This window comes from Nipponia nippon, unplaced genomic scaffold (assembly GCF_047370975.1).
Source record: "Nipponia nippon isolate SJK-2023a ecotype South Korea unplaced genomic scaffold, ASM4737097v1 scaffold_25, whole genome shotgun sequence".
Lineage (NCBI taxonomy): Eukaryota > Metazoa > Chordata > Aves > Pelecaniformes > Threskiornithidae > Nipponia > Nipponia nippon.
The window spans coordinates 6,926,499-6,951,471 of record NW_028262342.1 but is presented as its reverse complement, the minus strand read 5'-3'; the positions used below and the strand labels follow the sequence as shown (position 1 = coordinate 6,951,471).

General features: G+C 57.2%; 1 protein-coding gene and 1 long non-coding RNA gene across 2 annotated transcripts; one reads left to right on the top strand and one right to left on the bottom strand.

Moving 5' to 3' along the window:
* The first annotated feature begins 6,929 nt into the window (after nt 1–6,929).
* On the top strand, nt 6,930–13,508 carry LOC148055285 (uncharacterized). Its single transcript, XR_015705730.1, has 4 exons — nt 6,930–7,191; nt 11,519–11,662; nt 12,772–12,871; nt 13,303–13,508. It is a non-coding gene; the product is annotated as an uncharacterized LOC148055285 (long non-coding RNA).
* Nucleotides 13,509–18,437: 4,929 nt separating this feature from the next.
* Nucleotides 18,438–23,078, bottom strand: LOC104013167 (green-sensitive opsin). The gene is made up of 5 exons (XM_009465641.2): nt 22,718–23,078; nt 20,699–20,867; nt 19,133–19,298; nt 18,780–19,019; nt 18,438–18,569 (listed from the first exon to the last, which is right to left on the bottom strand). Exons 1-5 carry the CDS (start codon nt 23,076–23,078, stop codon nt 18,438–18,440), a joined length of 1,068 nt encoding a protein of 355 aa, XP_009463916.1.
* Between the last annotated feature and the right edge of the window lie 1,895 nt (nt 23,079–24,973).

Here is a 24,973-nt window from a genome sequence, read left to right as displayed (position 1 = left end):
CAAAGGCTTTGAGCAGCAAATCCTCGTGGGGACCAACGAACCCCGCCGCTTCCAGGTGCCCTGGTCTCTCCTGGATCCCCTCCTCTGCTCATGGAAAACCTATTAAGCACAGAAGAGCCTCAAGTATTCCCCAAATGAGCCATTAACCAGGTCCTGGTAACAGGTGTTCCTTTAAAAAGGCCTCCGAAGCCTTCAGAAACAAGGGGAGCGGGAGTGCTTGGCTTTAATCATACACCAAAAGCAGATTCATTTTCACAGCGGGATGGCAAGCTGCCTCATCCGATAAAAACACACAATACCGCGGGGAGGTGTCTGCTCCGGTCCCAGCTGCAGCGGGACCGCGTGCCCAGCCAGTGCTCTGCCTTCCCCACTTGTAATTTCTTAATCTAGTTTCGGAATATTTTATTACTCCCAGCTCTCATCTACTTTTTGTTCGGCGTGGCGCTCCTTCTTCCCTCCTCCCTTCTCGCTCCAATTAAATTATGTGCTGCAACCCATTGCTTTCGCCTGAGGCTGCTCCACCTTCTGCTCTGCCGTCCCCTCCGTCTTGGCCTGCGATGCCAGCCAGCGTGGCGTGCGCAGGGCTGGTGGGCAGAAAAAGGGGCTGTGTTGCACCCTCCAGGCCATGGTCCCCTATGGGGATGCTCTTCTCTTAGGCATTTAACACCGTGAGGGTCCCGGTGCTGTGCCTGCAGCCTGAGCCCTGCTCTGATGGGCGCCTTCACCCACCTTTGGGCTCCTTGTGCCAGCCTGAGCACCGGGGTGGGTTCAGCCCTGCCGAGGGAGCGGTGTGGGCCGTCTGAAAGCAGAACTGGTGTTTTCTAAGTTGTATCAGAGAAACTGCTCCTTTCTCTGCAGTTCTTCTTTTAAAAAGTCTTTATTTCCAGGCAAGTGAAGGATGTGACAGCAGGAGTGCCCCGCACCACCACCCCTCCTGCCGCCCTGCTCTGCCTTCCCTGCCCCAAGGTCTTCGCATGCCTTTGTCCCTCTGTTCGCACTGAGGACGCTGTTGGGGACAGCCAGGGACGCTGCTGTGGCTGCGAGCTCAGCTGCTGATCAAGCACTCACCATCTTCGCCATCCCTCCCTGAGGGCTGCAGCCCCCCGAGCAGGGGGACCGGTGTGGTGGGCCAGCTTGAGGTGCTCGTCCCGGCAATTACCGAAGTAGCCGTGCCACGGGGGAAAGATTTAGGGGCTGCGAGTGAAGAGGGGAGGGGGTCGGTCATGCTGGGAGGGTGGATTTGGGGTAGTTTATGCTCCTGCAAGGAGGTGGTGGAGCCAAACTGTCCTTTGAGCCCTGCATTTGAGGCTGCGTTGGCCCGTCTGGGCTGTCCCAAATGGTATTGGCTGTGTTCACCATCTCCCATTAGCTGGGAGCCCATCCCCGAGGAGTCGTGGCTGGGCTCTGCTCCCCTCCGGCTGTGCGAAGGGGCTGGATGATGCCCCTGTGCCGCCCTCCCATCCCCTGCAGCCGCCGTGCACAGGCGGCACCGCTGCTCCCCGTCCCCACCGCGCTTCCACTCCGTTGCTTCGCTTCCATGCGCGCTGATGTGCCGATCAATTCATCGACGGCTGCGCTGCGCTCCGGCCCCGCTGGCTCCAGCTGCAGAGAGCAAGGTGTTTCCAAACAGAGCAGCCCCAGGGAGAGCCCCTGCAGCCCCCTGCTCCCCTCTCGGGGCCCTGTCCCCATGGGGTGCAGCCCCTGGGGGCTGATTTCAGAGCCTGAGGCTGCCTTTGCACAGACGTTCTTAGGAAGCTGCCCAAACCCGCCCATCCCCGCAGCTCGTTGTAACCCCGGGGGTCCCGTCCCGGGCGCTGGAGCCCCTCCAATCAATGTTGAAGATGTGGAGCGGCCGAGGGGGGTGGCAGGGAGAGGATGTTGCGAGGCACCAGCTCGTTTTGGCACGAGCTCCTTGCAGCAGCCAAGGGGCTGCGGCCGCTTTTCTGCAGAGAAAAAAGGAGAATTTTCTGCGCTTTTATTAACGTGAATTTCAACTGAAGAAATGAGAGGAGCAAAGACACTCAGGGAGTTTGGCAGCTGAGCACACTCCCTCCCTGCCTCCCGATGCCTTCTCAGCCACAGAGATTTGAGTACTTGATTTCTTTTTGCTGCCACCAGTAAAACACAGGTGGAAGGGGAATTGTGGGACGGAGGGAGGGAGGGAAGAGAAGCATCACGAGCTGGGAACCAGCGCCGAAGTGGAGGGTGGGGACCAGTCCCATTGGTAACGGCTAAAGAGGGAGCGAGTAATAAACAGGGGTGGTGGATATTTGGCAAGATAAATGGTGCACAGAAAATATGCTTCTTGCAAACTTCGTGGGGATAAAAATGATTTAAAGAGACGCCGTCAAGATAAAAATCATATCTATTCAAGAACAAATCCTTACAAGTGTTATTAATAGTACCCGAGATTGTTACACTGGGAAGGACTTTAAAATATTGCGTTTGCTTTTCGCTGTCAGCGCTGCCTGGTTTAATTCCTGCAGGGTGCTCGGCCAAAGAGCGCAACGATGCCTGGGCAGGTCGGCAGCAAGCGTTGGAGCAAAGGTGAGACAGCAGGGTCACGCAAGCCCTGCTCTTCCTGAATTCAACTCCTCGGCATCCTCGGGGACGTGGTTTTGGGGTGCAGACGCATTTCTCCACCCCGCGCTCCAGCCGTGAGCACCTCCTGCACCCGAGCTGCCCTTGCACGGTGATGTTGAGGGCTGGGTAGAAGCAGCGGGTGCTTTGCTGTGTTGATCCTGATGCCGATGCTGCCGGACTCTTGCACAGAGCCTCTCCCTGCTGCACCCCATAACCGGAGCCAGGCTGGGGGAGACATCCGTGAAAGCCTGGAAGCGCTGGTGCCTTCCCTGCATCCCTTGGGAGGCTGCGCTCTGACTGCTGGATGAAAGGTTTCTCCGGCATCACAGACCTCCTCCCTGGGTGTTTAATTACAAGCTGTGATCCACTTGTCTCCTAAGCTTCTCTTCACCAACATCAAGGCGCTGCTCGCCCGGGTCCCCAGGCCCCGCTCGTCAGCGCGGGCAGGATCTGGGCCCCCATCGCTGCGGTTCCCCCTGCGGCGGCAGGGACGGGAGCGGAGCTGGGGGGGAGCGGGGCTGCCCCGAGCACCGCTGGGGCTGCCGGGTTGAGCACAGCAGCAGGCAGGCGGCAGGGGGGACAGGCCGACAGCTCACCCTGCTCCGAAGGAGCAGGGGAGGGGGGGTCCCTGCTGCCCCTCCGAATGGGCAGGTTTTCGTGAAACTTGGCAATGGGGAAAACAGGGTCATCTCCAGCTGCTTCTGCTTCCCCCCAGCCCGGTGGCAGGGATGGCCACCTCCACAAGCCTGTTTGCAGCTCCAGACTTGGACGCAGCCCCTTCTCGGGGCTGGGACAGAGCACGGGGGTTGGAGGGATGTGATGAGGTTGAGTTTTGGTTGACACTCCTGCTCGCTTCTCCTGCCTCTTCCCAAAGACCCCAGACTTCCTCGTCTGCCTCCCTCTCCGCTGCTTAACTCCCCGCAGAGCTTCTCCTCCAGCCCAGCCTAAATCTCTCCATCTCTGCCACCCGTTAGTCCTTTCTGTGCACCCAGGGGACAGATTATACCTTTCCTCTCCCGCAGCGCTCTTGCATCTTTGAAAATTGGGATGGTCTCTCCCCTCTATCTTCTTCGAACCGCTCAGCCTCGGCGCTCTCCAGCCCTGCCCGCAGTCTCGCTTTGCAGCCCCCCCAGTCCTTTCTGCTGCTCTCTCTGGGCTCGTTCCCAGCGCTTGACATCTTTCAGCCGCATGAAGATTCATTTTCGCTGCCTGGCCTGCCGGTATGCCGGGAAAAGGGGGATCGCTGCTGTATTTTAAGCTGACTGGTTTGAAAGCTATGAAAGCAGAACTGAGAATTTAATGGCACGTTAAATATACAGCTGATTGTTAGGTCCAGTTCTGGTTTCAAAGCAAATATGGGCTTGGGAATTAAGGATGAAGATGAGTTTCACTACAAGGTAAATAAAAATTAACTGATGGTGATATAAATATACCCTCATATTAAAAGCAGGCATGTGTTTTTTGAAATACACTCAATTAGAGCAGTGAGAGTTTGGGGTTATTTTATTAAAAGCTTCATAAACATGGCAAAATTTTGAGGACTTACAAACAATAAGAATACCCCCAGCTCCAATATCTAACTCTGGATGTTTATGACTGTTTAGTGCTCCTTGCATAAAATAAAAGCACCGCCGCAAATTACGGCTTTTGCTGCCTCTTGTCCCTGGTCTCTGCCGGTGGCTCTGAGCCCTGCGCGGGGGCGGGGAGGCAGTGAGGGACCCCGGGATGTCCCTGGGGAGGGTGCCTGGCTCGCTGCATGCCGCAGGACGGAGAGCTGGCCCAGGCTGGGAAATGGGGTGGAATGGGGTGATTGCAGGAATTAATTAGGCAGGGCTGTCCCTCGGATGCAAGTCCCAGGCTGTGGGTGCAATTAAACATCGCCCTTGATGATGCTCTCGCTGGGCCTATTTATTCTCAAGCGTGTTTGGAGCGAGGACTGGCGCTTTCCAGCCAGCCCTGGGCTGGGGCTGGGCTGGGGCTGGGCTGGGGCTTTGGTGTTGCTGTAGCGCAAACGTGTGAAATAATAAAAATTGGCTAAACCAGCCTTTTACCAGCTCGATTTGCACTTTGCGTACGCAGCGCTTCTGGAAACCTGCTCCTGGTTTGGGTACCGAAGCGAGAGCTGAGGGCAATGCAACCCAGCTCTGGCTCTCAGCGAGGAGGGCTCAGGGCTTGCAGGGTCTTGCCCGGCCGGAGGCTCTTTCTGCCGCTGAGTTCGGTCCAGAAAAATATCCCTAAAATGATGAAGGAGGGAGAGAGAGAGAAAAGGAGAAGGAAAAGCTCCTGCTTCAGGGAACGCTCGCCTCTGTTACCAAACTTCTTGCAAACACCAAACAACAAAGAAGTGAAACGCGGAGATAATTAAGGACGTAATTGTACACACACAACTGCTTAATTAAGCTTTTCCTCTTTAAACCTGACAGAATCTGCTTACAAGGTGCGAGCTGGAGGGGAGGCTGCCCATATGCTGGGCCATCTGCACCGCAGGCGGCGGAGGCGAGCCAGCCCCGACGCCGCAGCCCGGGGAGGAGGAGGTTGCCCAAGAGCCGGGGAAGCGAGCATCGCGGCCCCGGATCCGGCCACGCGCGGCGGCTCTCCCGCGGTCCCTTGCGTGTGCCTGCCTGGGGTGGCACTGGCAGGCTGCCATCTCCTTTTTGCTGCTGAAAAGCACGGGGCCATCCCAGCTTCGAGCTCCTCTCCCTCTTTCCCCCTCACAGCATCCTCCTTCGTGGGCTGTGGGGGATGAGGACAAACAGACAGCGAAGATGAATAAGTGAAAGAAAAGGGGAGGGGACGCCTGACCCGAGCTCCTTCTTTTTGAGATTCAAATTAAAGTCATAATGCTGTTAGGAACATGATTCAGAGTTTATGAACATGTTATTTATATTGATTTATCCCCACAGCCCTCAAGACTTCTTGAAAATAATTAGGGTTGACATTGCCAACGCTAGAGCTAAATGTTGATATCATATAATGAAAATTGCATGCCTTGGCTCTGCCTGGCAAACGCAGTGCGTTAAAGCAAATACCAACATCTGCAGATTGCACCCTGCACGGCTCCTAACTCAGGCGCTGCAGCCGATCGTGGCACCCAGCGGGACACGTGGCCGTGGGATGGGGCACCCAAAATCCCCGACCTGCGGCTCCGCTGCCTCCAGCCCTGCTCGGCCGCAGGCGCTGGGTGTCCAAGGGGCCGCGGCAGCCCCAGCGCCTCCATCCCGGCTCCAGCACCGGGAGAGCCCCACGCTTCGTCGCACCCTGCATCCCTGCTGGGATGTGCAGCCCAGCCCTTCCACCCGAGGCTGCACTGCCTGGGCAGACATCTCCGTCAAGCATCACTGCTTTTTCTTTGCCATATAGTAGTTTTATTAAATCTTTTCCTTAATGTGGTTTATAACACGATAGGACACGTGTACCCAGGCTAGGAAGGTATATTATGGCCTAGCCTGGGGCCAGGATACACGGCTCCAGATTTAGCACACGTGCTCTCCCTATTAGGGCGATATTTGCTCGAGCTGCTGTTGAAGTGGCTCCCTGGGGACAGCCCATCTCCTCCAGCGATGGAGAGGGGCTGAGCTGCATCAGCTGTTCTCCTAACGCGCAGGATGCCCTCCCTCGAGCTGCTTGGGTACTTCTAGATAAAACCCCATGTTTTCCAGCCCAGGGATATCAGTTTCTTTCACCATCACTCTCAGCAACAGGTATCGTGCCGTAACTCAGCCCCGATGGAGGGGACACCGGCGTGTGCTTTGTCCCCGTGTCTGGGGTGTGACACCTCACTGTCCACCCTGTCCTGGGCTGAGGCCAGGGGTGAGAAGCCAGCCTGGGGGTCGCCAGGATGCCCGCGTCTGTAGGCAGCCCCACGGAGAGCAGTGCATGGGGACCGGAGATTCCAGCCCAGGCTTTGCATGGGGAAGCCAGCGGGATCAGGGGAGCAATTCAGTTAGGTGCCCGACAGGGCAAGGAAAAATGAGACGGGTCGCAGCTGCACCAGGGACACACTGGAAGAGGCAGAACCAGCGTGACGGGAAAGGGCAAGGCCTGGATCCTGGGAATATGCATCTTTAGCGGCAGTAAGAGGTAGTGGAGATGACAAGCCTGGCAGCTCCGCTTGCCTCCAAAAAACCAAGGAAAGGCTGGCATGAAACTGCCGGGGAGGGCACGAGGAAGGCAGGGAGCGGGGAAAGCCCAGCTGGGGGCTGGCAGCCCCGGGGGTGTGAGAAGGGGGATGAGCCCCAGCTGGGTGATCTGGGGATTAGCAGCAGGCAGGGCACACCCGGGCTTGGCCCTTGATAAAGGGCTGGTTGCCCCATAGGCAGGCTTTGCAGGGTGAGGAGCTGGTGAAGCTGTGCGGAGGCCCTGGGGCTAGCAGGATGCTCCTTTGGGCTTTGGGAGAGCCCGCGTAGGACCCGCACAGCAGACCCCAGCGATGGGGTTTGGCCCTCGCCCCTTCTGCTGAGCCAAGGCTCTTTCTGCAGTCGGGGGCTGGGGTTCAGCAATTTGGTGCAAGCTGAGCTTGGCTCCAGAAGTCGGCTTTAATTACGTGCTGCGCTTGGTGCCGTCCCCGCGAGCAGGGCTGTCGGCAGAGCCATCGCTCATCTCGCCCAGGTTAGCTGTGTCCCACACGCGCCTGCTCTTATCTTACTGTTTATTGCTGTAAATTATTGAAGTCAGAAAGGCTGACTCAGCAATGGAGGCTGGAGGAAATTTTTACACATCTATCAAAGCAACGAGTCCCACTCCTGTCTGCGTTTATTGCTGGCTGTGTCACCTTGGGGTGGGCTCACCTCTGGGCTGAGACCGGCAGAGGCGGCTGCACGAGTGACTTGTGCCTCTCTGGGGATGCCCAAGGTGAGGCAAAACTGGGTGCATGGATCTAGCTCTGCAGCGGGCACCAGCCCATGCTGTGCCTTGCTGGATGCAGGTGGGACGGGCCCGGAGCGGTGCCGGCAGCCCGGTGTGCCGGGGCCACGGGCGTGGATGCGCTGGGAAGCTGCAGCGGGTAACTCGGGGTGGGCTGTTGCAGCTGGGTGGGGAGAAGGGGTAGAACTTGGCATTATTTCTGCAAGAGGGGAAAGCCTTGGCCTGCAAGGGGAGGTCTCTGCTGGAGACGCCCGGCATGGGTCAGGTTTGGGGGTGCTGAGACTGCTGAGAGCTCAGGCCTTAGCGTGTCAGGATGGGGGCTGCCCAGTGCTTTGGGGAAATCGTTTGTCTTGAGCCAGCTGCAAAAAATCCCTCATTGTCTTGGGGAAATGTGGCTTGTCCCCAGCACCACGGTGCCTGCCCTGTGCCGGTCCAATCCTGGCACCCACCCATGTGTTCCCATCATGGGAGTGCCCTCCTCTGGGGATGCCATGGCCGGGGGGGGGGGGGGGGGGTGGGTGTGTCCCAGGGAGGGGTGCGTTTTGTTTGTGTATTTGTTCCACTTTAATTTATTGAAGTGGTGTGGGGACCTGCTAATGAAGTGTTGAGGATGGATTGTGGCTGGCTTGTGTTACACGGGGCTCATAGCATAGTTAATTACCTTGGGAAGCTTGAATGCAATGAATACTTCATAAAGCAAAAGCCAATGGTGAATTATTCATTATCCATTTATCAGGGGCAGCTGTGATAAACCCTCTGGGACAGGGACTGAGCGGGGGCTCCCCTTCCCAGCCCTCCGCAGGCAGGGACCGCTCATCTTCCCCTTTGGCGTGGGACCCCCGGGGGTGGGGGCAGGGACCGCACGGGGCTCCTCCGGGGAGGGATTTTGGGGGGAGCCTTGTTCCCTGAAGCATTGCTCAATTTGTTCAGTCATGCACTGAGCCACAGCAGGCACCTGAAAAATTCAGCAAAGGGCTGGGGAAGGGGGGTTGGAGGCATAGCGAGGGAGCGGGGTCGGTCACCTTCCCGCAAGGGGCGAGCGGGACGAGTCATCTGCGGCGAAACGCCGTGTGTTCCCCGAAAGGATGGGCGCTGTCCCCCCCGAATTTGAATTCAAGGTGGCAGCTTGGCTGCTGCTGCGGGGGCACCCAGGCAGGCGAGGAGCCAAGCGCCAGGAGCAGAGGCGTTTATACGCACCTGGCTGGCTAATTTGCTTGACACAGCCCAACCGGGGAGAAATTAAGATCCATCCTGAACTCCGAATCATGCTTGAGGAGAGAAACCTGGGGAAAAGGAGCTGAGGTGGAAAGCTCAGACCATGGGTAAAGTGAAGGCCAGGACGGTCCGTAAACACCTGCGGGGTGCGGTGGCCGCGTGGCTGGATGGGGACCGGGCTGTCGCAGCCCGGCTGCCGCAAGAAACAGGCTTTGCTGCCATCTACCTCCGCCGGGCTCCCCAGCAGCCGCGTGCCGTGGGTGCTGCGGGCACCGTGGGTGCCGTGGGCGGCTGCTGCTGCGCACCGTGGGTGCTGTGGGCTGCCGCCGCTGCGCGCTGTGGGTGCTGCGGGTGCTGTGGGCTGCCAGCGGGGTGTGGGCGGCCCTGCTGGTCTTGGGAGTCCCAGAACATCCCAGCCTGAGACTGAAATGGTGCTGGGAGGCTGGCAGGGGGAGCGCTTCGGTTCCTCCTCTCCATCCCGCTGCTTTGGTCAGTCGTGGCTCTTGCAGCATCATCTTCCTCCGGCGTCGGCCCAAGGCTGCTCGCTCCCCTCCCGTGCAGGCTGTACCTGCCTCCCCGATCTCCGTGCTCGGGAGGATTTCATGGGGGAGAAAGAGCAAGGGGGGGACATCCCCTTGTCATCCCATTTCATCGAGCATCTGCTGCCAAGTGTCGTCTCCTGCCAGCGTGGCCTCGCAGGGCACCAGGCTGTGCCAGGCGCGTTTTGGGGCTGCTCTGCCCCGAGTGCCAGCAGCGTCTGAAGCAAGACGTGGCTTTGCTCGAGCCCTGCCCAGCGCGGCAGCCTCCCCTGCCTGCACGCCCTAGGCACTCCTCTCCCCCCGCTTCCCTCCCTGCTCCCCATTTAATAAATTTTTTTGGCACAGGCAGGGCAGCCTATGCTGCACATCTGCATTGCACAGCTGGCAGGGCCGGTCTGGGTAGGATATTGCCCTACAACCTCTGGCCAAGCCTGTTCCCTGCTGTGCCTGACCCCGCTGGATGGAGATGCAGCAGCGGTGGGATGTCCCGGTCCTTTCCCTCCTGTGGCATCAGCTCTGCTGCTGCATTTTAGTGCTTCTTCAGCACTGAGCCGATGGCAGTGCCCAGTTCAGGCCATCCCCCTGCTTTTTGTGCTCAATTTGTAGTTTTGTGTTATCCCCTGAAATCTGTGCTCCTGCTGATGTTCTCTAGACCTTAAAGAACACTTAACCACCTGTTAAATTATTTATACCTCTGAGGTTTCGTGCACTCGGGGCAGCTCACAGACCTCCTGGCGAATTAACTAGAGCCATAAATCAAAGAGACATTTGAGAAATTTCCCATTGCTTGTGCTGATGGCAGCCTGGCCCCCGAAATGCCACTCGCAGGTTGGGAGCCGGGCGCTGCCACTTGCTGCTATTACTTGTTTAGAAGCTTGTTAAATTTAGAAGTTAAATAGACTCCAGGAAACAGATGAGACACACCAAGTGCCAGCTACAGGGGAAATTGGGTGGCTGTCACCCCCTAATACTGCTTCTTAAGGTAAGGTTTTCTCAGGCTTTGAGAAGCGCTGCCATCAATCCAGTTGCGAGGGCGGCTCGTGGGCTGCAGCAGGGTGTTGCGCCGTAGGGAATGGGGGCAGCGATGCTGCCTGCTCGGTGGGTGGGAGACGGGATGGGGGGACCGCAGCAGCTTCGCTTGCAGAAAGCGCAGGGGATGTGCCCGGTGCAGAGGGGGGTAGCCTGACCCCCCGAGGGGCTGTCGGCAATGCTGGGCATGTAAAAAGCTGATAGCTTTTACCTGTTGTCTTACGGGGATGGAGCAAGGTCTCTGCCATCCTTCTGCGATGCTTGAGCCACTGGGGAAGGCTGCCTGTGCTTCCAAGGGGCCCAGTGGCCGGCAGGCAGCAGCACTTTCTTCATTTGACAAAGTGAGCCTTGTCCTGGGTGCCCCTGGCAGCTGCAGGAAGGGTTAGGGGTAAAAGGAGGTACAGGGAGGAGAAACCCAGCGAGGGATCGGGCTGCCAGCCTCGTGGCTGCTTTTTGCTTAGGCACCGGAGCTGAGCTGAGGATGGGAATTCAGGCGGTCTCAGCAGGGAGGTGCGTTTGGTTTTGCACAGGAGGTTTTTGGACACATGCTGTAGCAGCAGCCCTGCTCAGGCATGCATGCAAAAGCTCTTCAGTAAGGCAAGGCAGGGGACAAGCCTTGGCTCTCTGATGTCTCTTTGCAGCATCATATAGAGTGAAATGTGTTCAGGAGCCACCTCCGGGCAGGGCCGCTCAGTAAACAAGCTGTCGAGCGGCGTTGCTGCGTCCAGGGCAGGGAGCTCTGGGCAGCAGAGATGCTACGGCGCCCGCAGAGCTGCACTGATGCCAAGCCCGTGGGGATCTCCACTGCAAGGACATTGCCATCTTGCTGAAAATCATACAGATTGCCCTGTGCCCTGAGGTCTGCAGCTCGCCTCATCTGGCGTCTGTGGTTTTATGGCTCTCTTTGTATGCTTTACGTTGCCTGTAAGCTACCGATGGCATTGCGGGTGGGAACTGGGGCACCTCTCCCCTCCTGCTCCGTGCCCCCTGCAGAAGGGAGACGCACGGGCCTGGGCGTTTGGGGCAGCCTGGGTGTGCAGGAGGAGGCTGCTTGGCTACGGTGCTGCCGAGACACCATCCCCTGCCACCCCGGCCCTGCTGGCGTGGGCTCTCCATGTCCCCTCTGGGTGGGTGTGGGGTCTCCATTCGTAGCCCCTACCTCGACAATGCCTTTTTCCCTTGGGTCCCCCGATTTCTACCCATGCTGGAAGCCTTCTGCAGGGGTGGCAGACAGGCGTTTCACCCTTCCTGAGACATCATGACTCTCTCTGCCATCGGTGTTTTTCCAGCAGAAACCACCTGCATCACTTCTGCTTCTGAGCAGAAAGAAGCTGCCTCGGGAGACCTATTTTGCTGCTGACCACAGCTCAAATCACTTCTGTGATGGCTTTCCCTCCACCATCAAACCCTCCTGCTCCCTCTGCACCGCCTTGGTGAGATTTTAAGCACGATTTATCCTTATTCCCTTCCTGCATTAAACCTCAGGACAACCCAAGGTGCAGGGCAGTGCCTGGGCTGAGCCCAGCTCCACCCGCAGCACCGGGGTCCCAGGGACCGTAGGACCCCTCCTCCCCCTCGGGACCGGGGCAGTGTCCAGAGGGGACCCGATCTGCTGCCCTGACAAGCCCCAGCCCTGCCTTCCCTAGCAGATGAATTCATTTGGCTCTCGGCGTGATGATGCCGAGCTGCAGACAGGCCCCAGAGAGGGGGTTTCTCCCCTCCTGTGCTGCCCCCAGCCCTTTGCAGCCTGCCTGGCTTGGTCCTGCTGCTTATTCCCCATAGAAATGAGAATTTCAGTTTATCACGTCTGCCTGGCAGGCAGCAAGCCGCCAAGTGAGCGAGAAGGAGCCTGCAGCAGCCAGCCGGAGAGAGCTGGGAGAAAGCGCTAGGTAATAGAGGTATTTATTAAAGGAGGGAGGAAATTTATATGCTATTCCTGCTTCTTCAGCTCTCAGTCATCACCAAGGGGAGAGGAGGAGTGGGCAGCTTGCGCAGGAAATAGCCAGAAGTCTGTTTTCTGCCCATTTGTCAGTCTGATGAACAAGAAAAATATAGGCGGTCTTGATGAAGGAGAAATAGAGAGTCTGGAGGAGGCTGGCGCACGTCTCCATGGCTGTTCACAGCCAGGAGCAGCCCCGGACTCACGGGGAACCACCCTGGGCCCCCCGGGCTGGGGGCTGCTGCCACGGTGGGGCTGGGGGGACCCAGAGCTCCCATGCTGGTGGCAGTGAGCTGTGAAGGGGATGCAGGGAGAGGGCAGGGGCAAGGCGGGGACGGACGGGGTGGGGAGGAGATGGGAGAAGGGGACATGGGGACCAGTACAGGGGGTCTGGTGGGGACAGGCTGGAGGAGAGCCCTGGCAGCGGGATGGGGATGGACTCGGTGTCCGGAGCCACCACCGCAATCCATGCGTCTTCCCTCAGCAAGGGCCTCCCTGCCTGTTAGTTTACCTAAAGTGCTCGGCATCTACCAGAGAAGAGCACTAGGGAGTAAAAAACCCACGAAGTATTAAGTGCTAATAATTCCCTACTTTTATTTGCAGTTATCCACCTACATGAAAGAGGCTGGGTTTTTGCTGACACTTTCTTGCTGGGAGTTGAATGCTGCCTGAATCATCCATCCAGGGCCATTTGTTCATAAAAGTAAGGAATTGCTGTTTGAATCTTTTTATTGCTGCTAACGTGACGCAGGCAGCAGTGATGGATTCGGGGAGCCTTTGTACAGGCTGGGGATGTCCGTGCTGGGAAGTGGCGCAACTGTGGGTGCTCGTGCACCCTCCTGGGGGGTGCAAGCACTTCGTGGGTCTCCCTGGGCTCAGCCTCATGGAGGAGAGGCTGTTGGGGCTGTGCAACGTGTCTCTGGCACGTCGCCTGGCGCTGGCAGGGGGAAATCTTGGCCTCTCCCAAGCTGTAGCCCCAACAGTTTTTTCCCCTGAGGGGCAGCATCTGCCCATGGTACCGGGGTCCATGCACCCCGGAGAGGGGCTAGGGTGGGATTTGGATGCCCCAGCCCCGCGAGTGTGATGGCACAGAGGGAAGGGGGCAGTTTTTTAATCTAATCTTGTTGTTTCCAGAGCTGCTGGCGTGGCTGGACAAGGAGATGCTTTTCCTTTGGCAGAGACAAATAGACAGAGCCAGACCCTCCGGCATCCCAGCTGCCGCTTCCGCGCTCGGACGTGATAAACACGTCCCAGGAGAAACCCCAGAAAGCAGTGTCCCAGCCTGAAGGGGATCAGCCCTGGGGCAGGATGAGTGCTGTACGGTGTGGCACCGGGCCAGGACCCCTCTCAAACCTCGCACCCCACGCCTGTCCCTGTGTTTTGGTGCAGGACCTCGGTCTGTGCCCTGCAGCCGCAGGGACCCGTGCAACCGCCGCGAGGCAAGGACCAGAGAACGGCCCCTTGCTGAGATCTCATCCCTGCGGATGTCTCCAAATTAGGGATGTTATTAACTACAAGCTGCTTTTCCCCTGACTGCTGCTTGCACAAAAAATAACTGATTTAAAATGAATTGAGCCAATTACTGCAGTTTTCCTAAAACAGATGACGGCAATACTCGGGTAAGGAGGAGCAATCCCAGCTGCAGCGGGGATAAGAGTTAGACACTGAAATGCCCTTTGGGCCTGGATTTCCAGATGTCTCGGTTTCCTGGCTGAGTCTGGCTGCTTTCCTCAATCGCGTGTGAATGTAGGTGGCAGCAGGCAGGGGCTGCTGGGCAACCTCGGGCCAGCGGTGCTGGAGAAGGCGACGGTGCCCGCTCTGCGTGCAGTTATCTGCTGTGAGTGAGTGACGCTGGAATGATCCTTGCTGATTGCAAGCAAGCAGTGCCTGAAAATATCAACGTGTTTATGGAAAAAGTGGAAAGCAATAACTCCTGAATGCTTTTCCAAGGGTGAGACCTTGGGGCTGGGTTTGGGGATCCCCCAGTTCCTTAGGGCTAGCGCACGTGGGGATTTCCCATACGGGAAAGGTGTGGGTTGTCCGAGGGCTCCTACAGGGCAGCCCCTGCCCCAGGATATTTAACCGAATGGGTAGTTCATAGATGTGCCAAGCTGGTCTGCCATGCCCGATCCAATCTGCCTATGAAGTTCATCAAATTTTAAAGAACAAATAATTGTCACTGGATGGCTTGTCCTTGTAATATGAGGAGCTTTAATGAAAAGGAAACGTAATGAAGATGGATTAAAGCTTAACTGTGTGAAAATGAGTTAAGGAATCTTGAAACCAGGTTCCCATTTGTCTGCCTTTCCAGAGCATGGGAAATATTGATTTACTTGCGCCAGCAGCAGCGCCAGCAGGGCACGGTCCCAGCAGAGAGGGTGAGGAGCGACGTGTGTGCCCCAGCTCCCCGGGGTGGGGACGGGCTGGGTCCTGCGCTGCTCCCCAGCCAGCGCGGTTTGCCACGGGGTCCGAGCCCTTGGCAGGTTTGGCCGGGGCACGCAGATGCCGCAGGCTGAGCCGAGGAAGAGGCTGGGTGTGACTTCCTCACGCCAAGGGTGGGGAGCAGCTGCCGCCCAGGCTCTGGCTCGCTGGGGGTGGTGAGACCACGCTCGAGCCCTTCCCTGCGCCCGTGTGCTCCCCGGCTTGGCTGCAGCCCCCAGCCCTGGTTTCCCTCTGCCAGGAGGTGCCCCTGGACAGGACAGTCCCCTTCCATGCAGCTCGCACAAAAGCCTTTAGAATTGAGACTAGATGAGCTGTTGCAAAATCAATTAGTGATAAACCCCTGTGGGCAAAGCGCGCAATTGTATCACTTCATTATGTTGCCATCTGAGCAGTAAAAATACACAGATATAAACGTATAAAACAATCTGAAACACTGGGTCAGAAATCCGGGCTCCTGCTGCTTCCCTCTTAGTCTCCTATTAAGTGATATATCTTCTGATTGCTTTTGTCAGCTCTCTAAATTTAATAACTGAACTAACCATCTTCTCCTATTGTTTGCATATAAATAAGTGTTTGATCGATAAAGAACATCTTTAAAAGCCCCTGGATTTGAAAAACGAAGGGAGCATGGCCTGGCGGGCAGTTGCAAGAAAATTATGGCTTCATACCTCCAAAAACCAGTGTTTAAAACAAGGAGGGGGGACAAAAAAGAAAACCTCTTCCATGAGATGCTTTCTGCTACTGAAAGGTTGAATTGATGCGGGCTAGATGAGGTTTTAGCTTTTGGTTGCAGGTTGCCTGGCTGCTGCACTCCTCCCCTACCCCGGCCTGGCAGTTTTGGAGAAACCAGTGCTGCAACTTGGATGCTTTAATGTCTTACAGGGATTCGTGCAAGGAGAGGCGAGCACCATCAGCCGCTGCCGCGGGGCCACCTCAGACAGAGAGGAGCTGGAGGCAGAAGCAGAGGGGTTGCTCTCTTGGCACAGGTCTATCTTTTTATTCCCATCTGCAGCCTCGACCCAAATACAGCAGCTCCTCCTTTGCATTGTGGATGACTTCAAGCTGCCTGCACCTCAGAGCATCGCCAGCCTCCTGGGCTCAGGATCCCGCATGTGCACAGCCTGCCTGGGCAGCATCCACCTCGAGAAGGTTCCTTGCAGCAAGGTGGCTGCACCAAGGAGGTAAAGCTGTTCTGCTGGAGAGAATTCCCTCTAAAAAGCGTCCCTGGGGCTGCAGGAGCAGGCAGGGTGCTCGTGACCTCTGCCAGCTTTGCAAATGGTGCTCACTCGTCCGCTGCGGGCGGTGACACATCTGGCGAGGCAGCTGGCTGCTGAGCGCGGGCGGGGGCAGCCAGAAGGCATCGCTGCTGGCATCCGCCGCTGCCCCGTGAGCTGCGGCACTGCGGGGCCAGGGCTCGCTCTCCATCCCTCTTGCGCCTGTGGGAAATCCGGCTGCAGAGCCTCAGCCCACCCCGAGGTGGTCCCCAGCTCTCCGGAGCTCCCCGTTAGGGGTCACGGGCTGCTGTTATTCCCCTCCAGGGTCCGTTGCGTCGTTCTGAACTCTTCCAGCGATGCTCTCACCTATAACTGCAGCATTTAAAAAAAGAAAAAAAAAGTTGGGGGGATACACAGCCAGGCACCGTGCTCTGTTCAGGGCGTGCAGTTATGGAGAGTTGTGTTCCTGTAAAATATTGCACTCAAAAGTCTAGGGGGTGAGATCAGCAATGCCGAGGAGGCCTCCTTCGCACGTGGCGTGTTCAGTCACTCGCTATAAAAAAGCCCCGGTGCCTCCGCTCCTCTGCTTCTCCCTCGCTTGAAAGAACAAAAGGAAATGGGCTTGTTGCTTTGTAGACGAAGGAAAGGAGGCTCCCGAGACCGGGGAGAGCGGGCCATGAATTATTCAGCATAGCTGTCGGCGCAGGAGCGGTGTCGAGACCCGCTTCTGCAGTGACCCCAGCATCGGGCCCTGGCCAAGAGCCCCGAATCTGGATGGATGCAGGCGCGGTCCTGCTGGGCCCGAGGCAGGAGGGAGGGCGCCTGGAGAGCTGGGGCTGGGGCAGCGTCCGTTCCCCCTCCCCAGGGCATGGCTGTGCTGGTGGCTTGGAGCAAAAGGGGGTTTTTATTCCTGCAGCCCCATCCCAGTGGTGAGCCTTGGGCTTCCCTCTGGTTTTGGTTGCTTTGGACCAAAAAAGGAGGAAAAACGCCTGAGAGGGGGCACGCGTGTGCTGAACGGGGAAGGTGGCGGGGGGCGAGAGCCCCGGCAGCGAATGCGCTCGGGATTGCTCTCCAGCCAGCTCGGTAACAAATTCACTGACACAGGGAACAATTTTTCCCTGACTCTGCCAATTCCTTAACGACGCTGACTCGAAGGGCCCCACGGGGAGAGGCGCTTGAACTCTGCAAAAAGCTCTCTGCTGAATCTTTATTTAAGGCTACGTGGGGGATGCTTAAACATTAAAGGCTGAAAAAATAATGGCTGGTGGTAGGCTGGGCAGCGAGGGCCATGGTACAAGCGGTGGCACCGGCTGCCCTGTGCCCCGTCTGTGCCTCTTTTTGCCTCTCGGCCCCTTTGGTGCTCTAGCTAACGGGGCTGTCACCTTGCTGGGGACAGTCACTGCTCTCCGCTCTGCGATCTAGACTGGTCGAACCCACAGGTCCCCTTTCCATGGCTTTCGAGACAGCTCTGGGCTTGCGTCTCCTACGGCAGCATCGCATTTTCTTGGGCTAGACATCGGTGTCTTCTCAACGCAGCCCAAGAGAAAGGACAAGGACTGAGCATCTGTATTTTTCTCTGTGCTGATTCTCTTTATTTCTTATTTTTTAATCCCTACTTCTTGACTGTAGAAGTCCTTGTGCTGACACGATATTATTTATTTATAAAATATGTACAGGGAAGCGCTCGGGTACCGGTCCCACCCTCCAAGGTTGGCCGTGTGTGTCCGGCCGGCAGCAGCGGAGGTGAAAGACGGTTTCTCTGCCTTGGAGTCGGGAGGAGGGGGAGAAAGGAAAGGGCTGAGAAAGATAGAGACTTCAAAGTACGTGAGCAAATATTTACAGGTTCCAAGACAAAAAAAATATATCTACAGTGTTGTCTTGGGGATACAGGGAGTCAGGCTTGAAGCAAAGCCAGCTCCCAGCTCCATTTGTTATATTGATTTATAAAGACTATGGGTATTGATTTCCATCGGCTGCGCTGGCAGCGGGGCGCGCGGCTCTGGTGAGCCCCAGGCTCAGGTGCTGGCAAGGGGCAGCCGGGGCCGCTCCCGCCGCGGGTCTGCGCTCTGGGGTTTTTGCAATGGTGCTTTGTCTGCACACTTAGGTTTTGCAAATGAGGGCTGAACGCTTCTGCAACACTCCCTTGAGCGCCAGGGAAGGGGGATGCTAGCAGGGAGCGTGTTTCAGAGCTGCAGGGAGGAAAATATTGCAGTTTGGGGTTTCCTGCTGGCTGCTGCTGTTTTAACACGATGTGAACAAAGCAGGGGGCTTTGCTGGTGCTTCGGGGAGGTAGGGACAGTCCCCAAAGGCTGACCAGCTCCTGGGAGCTGGGGAAGGGACCTGGGCTCTCCTGCAAGGGGCTGTGTCAGCGTGGAAGAGCTCAGCGTGCCGCATTTGCACCAGTGGGTGCAGGGGTGCCCCAGTGAGCGTGCCCAGGACCGGGGGTCTGCGCATGGCGGGGAAGCTACCGCAGTACGTGCCCAGCTAACTGCTCGTGCAGGGGAGGGGGCCGGCGTGCAAGGGAGTGACTCCGCGAAATGAGACTGTGGATGCGTGGGTGCCTGTCTCTGGCCCCGAGCTCGGCCGGTCGCCCCAGTTCAAACTGTCCATGGTCTATGCAGGTGATACTTGGCTGGAGGAGACGGAGGAGACCTCGGTCTTGCTCTGGGATACGGTGGAGGAGACTTCTTCATCCCCAAAGGGGTTCTTGCCGCAGCAGATTGTGGTGATCATGCAGTTGCGGAACTGAAGGAGGGAGAGAAATGGAGACCGATGGCACTGAGGGCAGCGGGGACGTGCTGCCGTACTGAGAGATGCCAACAGCCCCTGAGCTTGCTGCTCCCCCCAGGCTGAGATGCAATCACTTATGGGGAGGAGCGAGGTGCCTGTGGTGACCCCAGGCGCGCTGGTGAGCCAAGGGCAGAGGCTCACCCTGCATGGCGAGGGGCGTCTCACCTGTTTGTTCATGAGGACGTAGATGATGGGGTTGTAGAGGGAGGAGCTCTTGGAGAAGAAGGCAGGCACTGCCATGAGCGTGGCGGTGAAGTCTGCTCCCTTGTTGGTGAAGATCCAGAATGCCACCACGGCGTAGGGCGTCCAGGCCAACATAAACCCCAGCACCATGAGGATCACCATCCGCGTCACCTCCTTCTCGGCCTTCTGGGTTGTGGCTGACTCCTGCTGCTGGGCAGCTGCCTGTGGGCAAGGGGAGTGGTGAGTGACACCCTGCAGCTTTCCACCCCCAGACCACCTCCCTTCTCCTGCCCGAGCCGCCCGCCCTGTCCCCATCCATCCCCTCCCAACGTTACCTCTCGGACTTTGCAAATGAGGCGCCCGTAGGAGAAGAAAATGACCACGACTGGGATGATGAAGTGGATGACGAACATGTAGAGGACATAGGACTCGTTGTGGTAGTCAGGGTTGTGGGTGTAGTAGTCGGGGCCACAGGAACACTGCATCCCCTCCGGCATGTATCTGCCAGGGAGAAAGGTTAGGATCTTTGCCAGGACCCTCCCTGGGGACGACGGGAGGGGTTCAAACTGGGGACTGAATTCCCCAAGGATGGGAGATGCTCCATGGAGCGTGTTTTGGGTGAGCTCCTCCCCAGCTTCTCCTCTGCATGCCATGCACCTGGCCTCGCTGGCTCTGCAGCTCCTTCAGGGCCAGCAGCGAGCTGTGCTGACATGTTGTGCTTGGGCGCGTAGCATCGGTTCGTTGTGACACTCGCTCCCTCCCACGGGGAACGGGCTATTTATTTCCTTCCTACGTGGCTGAGCACTTGCCTGGCAGGAGCCACCTGCTCTCCCTCTGTGGGTGGAGGGACGCTGAGTGGGGACGGGAGCCGCTGGCTTGGTGGGTCCAAGCTCTTGAGGGCTTTGTCCCCACTGCTGCACGGGATGGAGGGATGCACAGCCTGTGTCTGGAGGGGCCCTGGCTGGAAGGGATGCAGCTCAGGTCTGCTTGGGAGCCAAGGACCGGCTGCCTGGGCAGCGATCCCAGTTCAAGGCTGGAGAGGGACCATCTGGCTGTGCCTCATTGCAGGCGGATGGTAAAGGGACATTGATGCCCCAAAGCCACCTCAGGCACATGCCCAAAGGGCTGGTGGGGGCTTGCTGTGACCCCACAGGACAGCTCTGCAGTGGGGTGTCAGGAGGGGCTGGACCTGCAGCATTAGAGAAATTACCTCCATCTCCTCAGCTCCTCCCTGATGCTCTGGGTGGCCTTTGGCTGCTGCATCGGCTCCTGGCCAGGGATGTGGGTGCGTGCAAGAGCCAGACATGGGCTTTAGCTGCCCGGAGGACACACTCGCTGGAGCCTAGTGAACAGCTTGTGGTGTGAGCAGCCAGCATTGCCTCTGTTATTGTTGGGGGGCTGAAGTGTGCTGCGGTGCTGGGAGCAGGACAGATGGGCTCGCGGGGAGAGTGGGGCAGGGGTGCTGGGAAAGGTGCTGCTGGGCTCCCAGGAGCAATGCTGCGGTGGCAGCATGTCAGCAAGGCCAGGTTTGCCTCCCTAGAGGAGCCTTGCCTGCTGACCTGGTCGTCCAAACGCTCTTTGTGGTCTGCAGAGAGAAATGGGTTCTCCACAGCATGGGGGAGATGAGCCCTGCCTATCGAAGCCCCTCTTTCTCTGCAGAACAGAAGGGAGCACAAAGGGCTGTTGCGGCTGGAGATGCTGAGCCCGTGGCTGCCTTTGGTTAGGGGACACCATGCCATCGTGAGACTGACAGCTGAGGTCCCATTTCTGTTCTGACTCACCCCATCGCCTTTCTTGCCTGGAGCCCAGGGAGTTTCACATCTGACCCATGAGTGCATCTCCTGTCCCGCCGGGGTGTTTGCACAGCAGCTGGGGCTGCTGCAGAGCGTGCTTCCACTCACCTGGACCAGCCGAAGAGGGGTGGCGCAGCACAGGAAAAGGCCATTACCCAGGTAAAAGCGATGCCCATCATGGCGTGGGTTGAGGAGAAGCGGAAGTTTCCCATGGGTTTGCAGACGACGATGTAGCGCTCTATGGCCAAGACAACCAGGGACCACAGGGCGACTTGGCCTGCGGGAGGGAGAGAAAGAGAGAGCATACGGTGGTGGTAAGAGCTCTTCTGGGCTTGATCTTCCCTTCATGGTCTCGTGGTTGCAGCAAAGAGCAGAGGGAAGCGAGGAGTTGGGGATCAGCAAGGGACAGCCAGCACCCTGCTCACAACTGAGAATCTCCCGGCTGTAACGTGCAAAAGGTCTGGGAGCCGAGGGGAGCGCCTGTGCTGCAGCGGGATGCTGGTGATGGAGGAGGGGGATCATCATGGGGTTTTAATAATTTAAAAATCACGGGGGTGAATTCCACCTGGGCACGAGGAAGCACAATTTCCGGCAAAGATGCCAGATGCGTTCAAACCTGTTGATGCCTTTAAATGTGTATTTCATGAGTCTTCCGCCAGCGCTGGATCAGGGGCAGGCGTACGGGGGAGGCTGTGTGGGTGGGCATGCGTGCACATGTATTTATAAGGGATAATTAAACTTCAGGGGATTGGGAGTGTTTAGTTGGTGCTGTAAGCCTGCTAATGCCCCCAGCTGTGATAATCTGCTGATAACTACACCCTGTGCTAGGATTCGCTGGAGACCTGCTGCTCGCACAGTGGCTGCTTCCCATCAAACTTTCTTCCCTGTGAACAGGAGCCTCCTTGTTCTTTACTAGATACAAACACTGGAATGGCAAGTAATGCTGCCTGAAAGCCTGCAGGCTCGCTTGATCAGAAATGGTGCAGACCCAGATGATCTTCTGACCCCGAGACCAAGCCCTTGGCTTAGATCAGGACGTTCAGCTTTGCTTTTGCCTGGCAGAATATCCTTCTTTTTTTTTTTTTTTTTTTCTTTCCAGATCAGCATCATTGTGGGAAATTGCCCCATTTAGGGGGAGAAAAGTGAAGTCCTTGCAGTGGCTCTGGATCTCTGCAGCAAGGATTAGCAGTTGTCAGATCCATCACGAGGTGTCGTGTGGGCCCGGCTGGCTGCGTGGGCACGGGGTGCAAAATGAATCTTCCCTGTTCTGCACGGGGGCTTTCTGCAGGGCGAAGCGTTAGCAGCTCTCATGTCCCTGAGAAGCGAAACAAGGAGGCTCCCAAGGGCACCCAAATCAGGTGCAACTGGGACAAGAGCTGAGCAATTGCTGCAAAGCCTGGGCCTGGTTTCCCTAGCTCTGTGCATCCCTGAATCCTCCCTCCCCTCCACGCTGCTGCTCTTCTCTTCTGGTTAAGAGCTGCCATGTCTTCCTTTTGCCCCTAGATAAGCTGTGACCCCTCTCCTTGTCTTGAACTCCTCCTCTCCATGCCCGTACCCATTCTGTGGGGTCCCTCTCCCAAGGGATGTCTCTTCCCTCCCTGAGCCCTCCCAATGCTTCACCTTTTCCCAAGAAAAGGCTTTTGGCAAAGATGCTTGATATTGATTCAAGGACATGATGTGGTCATCCCCAGCAGGTTTCTGCTAGCCATGCAACTTTGGCGTGAGACCCCCGAATGCCCGCTGGGCAGTGTGGCCAGATGACTCCAGGCTTGATCCTGCAAGCCAGGACCCCTTCCTGGCGTTCATTTCCTTGCAGCTGCCCTGCTAGTCGTGAGATGGGCACTTCCAGGCAGTAAGAGCAAACTTGCCTAAATTTCTCTTTTTATCCCCATCTTTAAGCTGCAGAGAAGCAGCGCCTTGCATGGCAAGCTCTGCCCCATGCAATGAGCTGCAACACTGCAGCAGCATGCAAGATGGCTTTCTGCACGGGAGGGATGCTGCATGCATCGCAGCTGTCCCAATAGCATGATGAAGGGGTGGAACTGGGATCCTAAAGCCCTGAAGAGGCAAGATCACCCACTGCCAAGCCTGGCCCTTAGACCCAAGCTCCCACCCCGCAGCATTTACCTCCCAGCGTGGCGAAGAAGCCCTCCACGGCACAGCCGACGGGTCCGAAGACAAAGTAGCCGTTCCAGGCAGTGTAGAAGGTGACCGTGAAGCCGAAACAGGCCATGAAGAGGTCAGCCACCGCCAAGTTGACCAAGATGTAGTTGAGCGGCTGTCGGAGCTTCTTGTGTTTGAAGGTGACCAGGAGGGTGAGGAGGTTGATGGGCAAACCGGTGGAGATGAGGAAGAAGATGTAGCAACACACGACACGGTATTTCCAGGGCTCAGCTAGGTAGTACTGGGGGTACTCGAAGGGGCTTCGCACCACCCCTGTCTTGTTGGACATAGGCACGTAAAAATTGATACCTTCCGTCCCATTCATCCTGCCAATGGTATGGCAGCTGCTTTGCTTCTAAGGTTTTTTTTTTTTTAAAAAATCAAATGCTCTGGTTTTGTAATTAATTTTGCTTCAACCCCAATTATAAAAAAAAAAAAAAAAAGCCGCACCCCCTAATGTGGAAAAATACCCAACTGAAGGATTCCCCCCCAATCAAAAAAATAAATGAATTAATAAGAACAGCAGTAAATCCCAAGGGGACGGGAGGTGGTGCGCTGCCCCTGCTCCGCGTCGAGGGCTGGCGGTGCCTGCGTGCCAGGGGCAGTTTTATACCCTTCGGCCTCCTCGAGGGAGCGTGGGGGGAGGCTGGATTAGGGGCTCGGCTAACTTTGTATGACAAGGGCAACGGGATTGAGAGGGGTTGATGGTTTAAGCACCCTCTAAGCAGCCAGTTGGCCCCAAAACCTGCATTAAAGCGTATTAATTGCCATTAAGTGTTTAATATTGTTTAAGGAGTTGGGGGGGAGGAAGGGATGGGGTGGGGAGCCCTTTGGAAGAGGGGCAACGGTAGGAGGAGCCGTGGTGAGTTGGGGAGCAGCTGCTTTGGGCGATTGATGGGGAAATGGGTCCGTGCTCGGGTCCACAGTGGGTCACAGCCTTCGGGGTGTCCCTGGGCAGCTGAAGGGCTTTGTGGGAGTGTTTGGGGACTGGGGAGTGCCCAGCTCTGCCCCACTGACCTCGGGGAGGTTGCTGGGGGAAGACTGGACCGCGCTCTGCGCGTCTGAGCTGTTGGCTCAGCTCTGGCTGTTTGGCTGCTCTGTGCTTCGGGCGCCTGGTTCAACGTGGGTGCTGCCTGATGTGGATACGTGTCCCCATCACAGAGCAAAACTGGGCTCTGCTAACGTGGCCAAGGGCCACCTCTGCGCAGGGAGAGGGGCAAAGGCAGAGGGGAAACCACTTCCCATCCCAAAGGCTGCAATCTTGGTAAGCACAGCTTTTTGGGGGCAGGTCTCTTGGCCGTATTACGCCCTGAGTCGTGCACCCGGTTGTGCTAGAATGCAAAGGACTCTGAATTTCCTCCTCTGCCTTGCCTCCTTTCTGGGCGGAAGGATATATGTTATTCAGCTGATCCTCCAAGGATCTCTGGCAGGACAGGAGGGGGTATGCCATCCAGCAGGGATGGATGTGGTGCAATCAGCCCTGCCACTCCCGCTCTCCCAGGGAGCTGGTGGTGAGCGTTTCCCACCCGAGCCTCCTCCCCATCCCAGCAGCGGGACGCCAATCTGGATTGCAGCTTTGCAAGGACTGGCAGGGTTTAGGGAGGGTCCTTAGCCGCAGTTCTCAAACCAGCCTGACAAAGTGTCACTACTTGCTGGAGAAGCAGCGCCTGAGTGCCCCAGGGGAGGGAAGGTAAAGCCTCAGCCATGCTGATGTCCTGAATTCCCTCCAGAGACAGTGTAGAGAGACCAGCACCAGCCTGTAGCCACACTGGAAGAGCAAGCGGGACGGAAAGAAGCTTCTCCCAGTCTCTTAGCACTCGGTGTGGGGCATGGGATCCCCATCCCAGCGCACACAAGACTCTGAAACCCTTCTCAGCAGGGTCGGTGCCAGCTTGGAGTACCAATGCTCCATCTCATCCAAGCTCTTTCCCCATTTCTTCCTTCTGGGTCATGGGTGCTCCTTCTCCAGCAGACCTGCCTAAGGCGCCTTAGTGAAGCTCTTCCATTAATCTCTGACATCTGGTGGCGTTAATGGCCTTGATCTGTTAATGCCGTAAGCTGCTAGCCTCTTTCTCACTGCTGCCCTCCGCCAAGACGAGGTGGATGGAAAAAGTCGTCACTGTCTTGCTGGATGAATGAGGTCTTCTACAAGACTGGAGTTTCTCAGAGCTAGAGGGCAGGAGCGGAAGGCTAAGGGGTGTGGGTGGGATGAATGGTGTC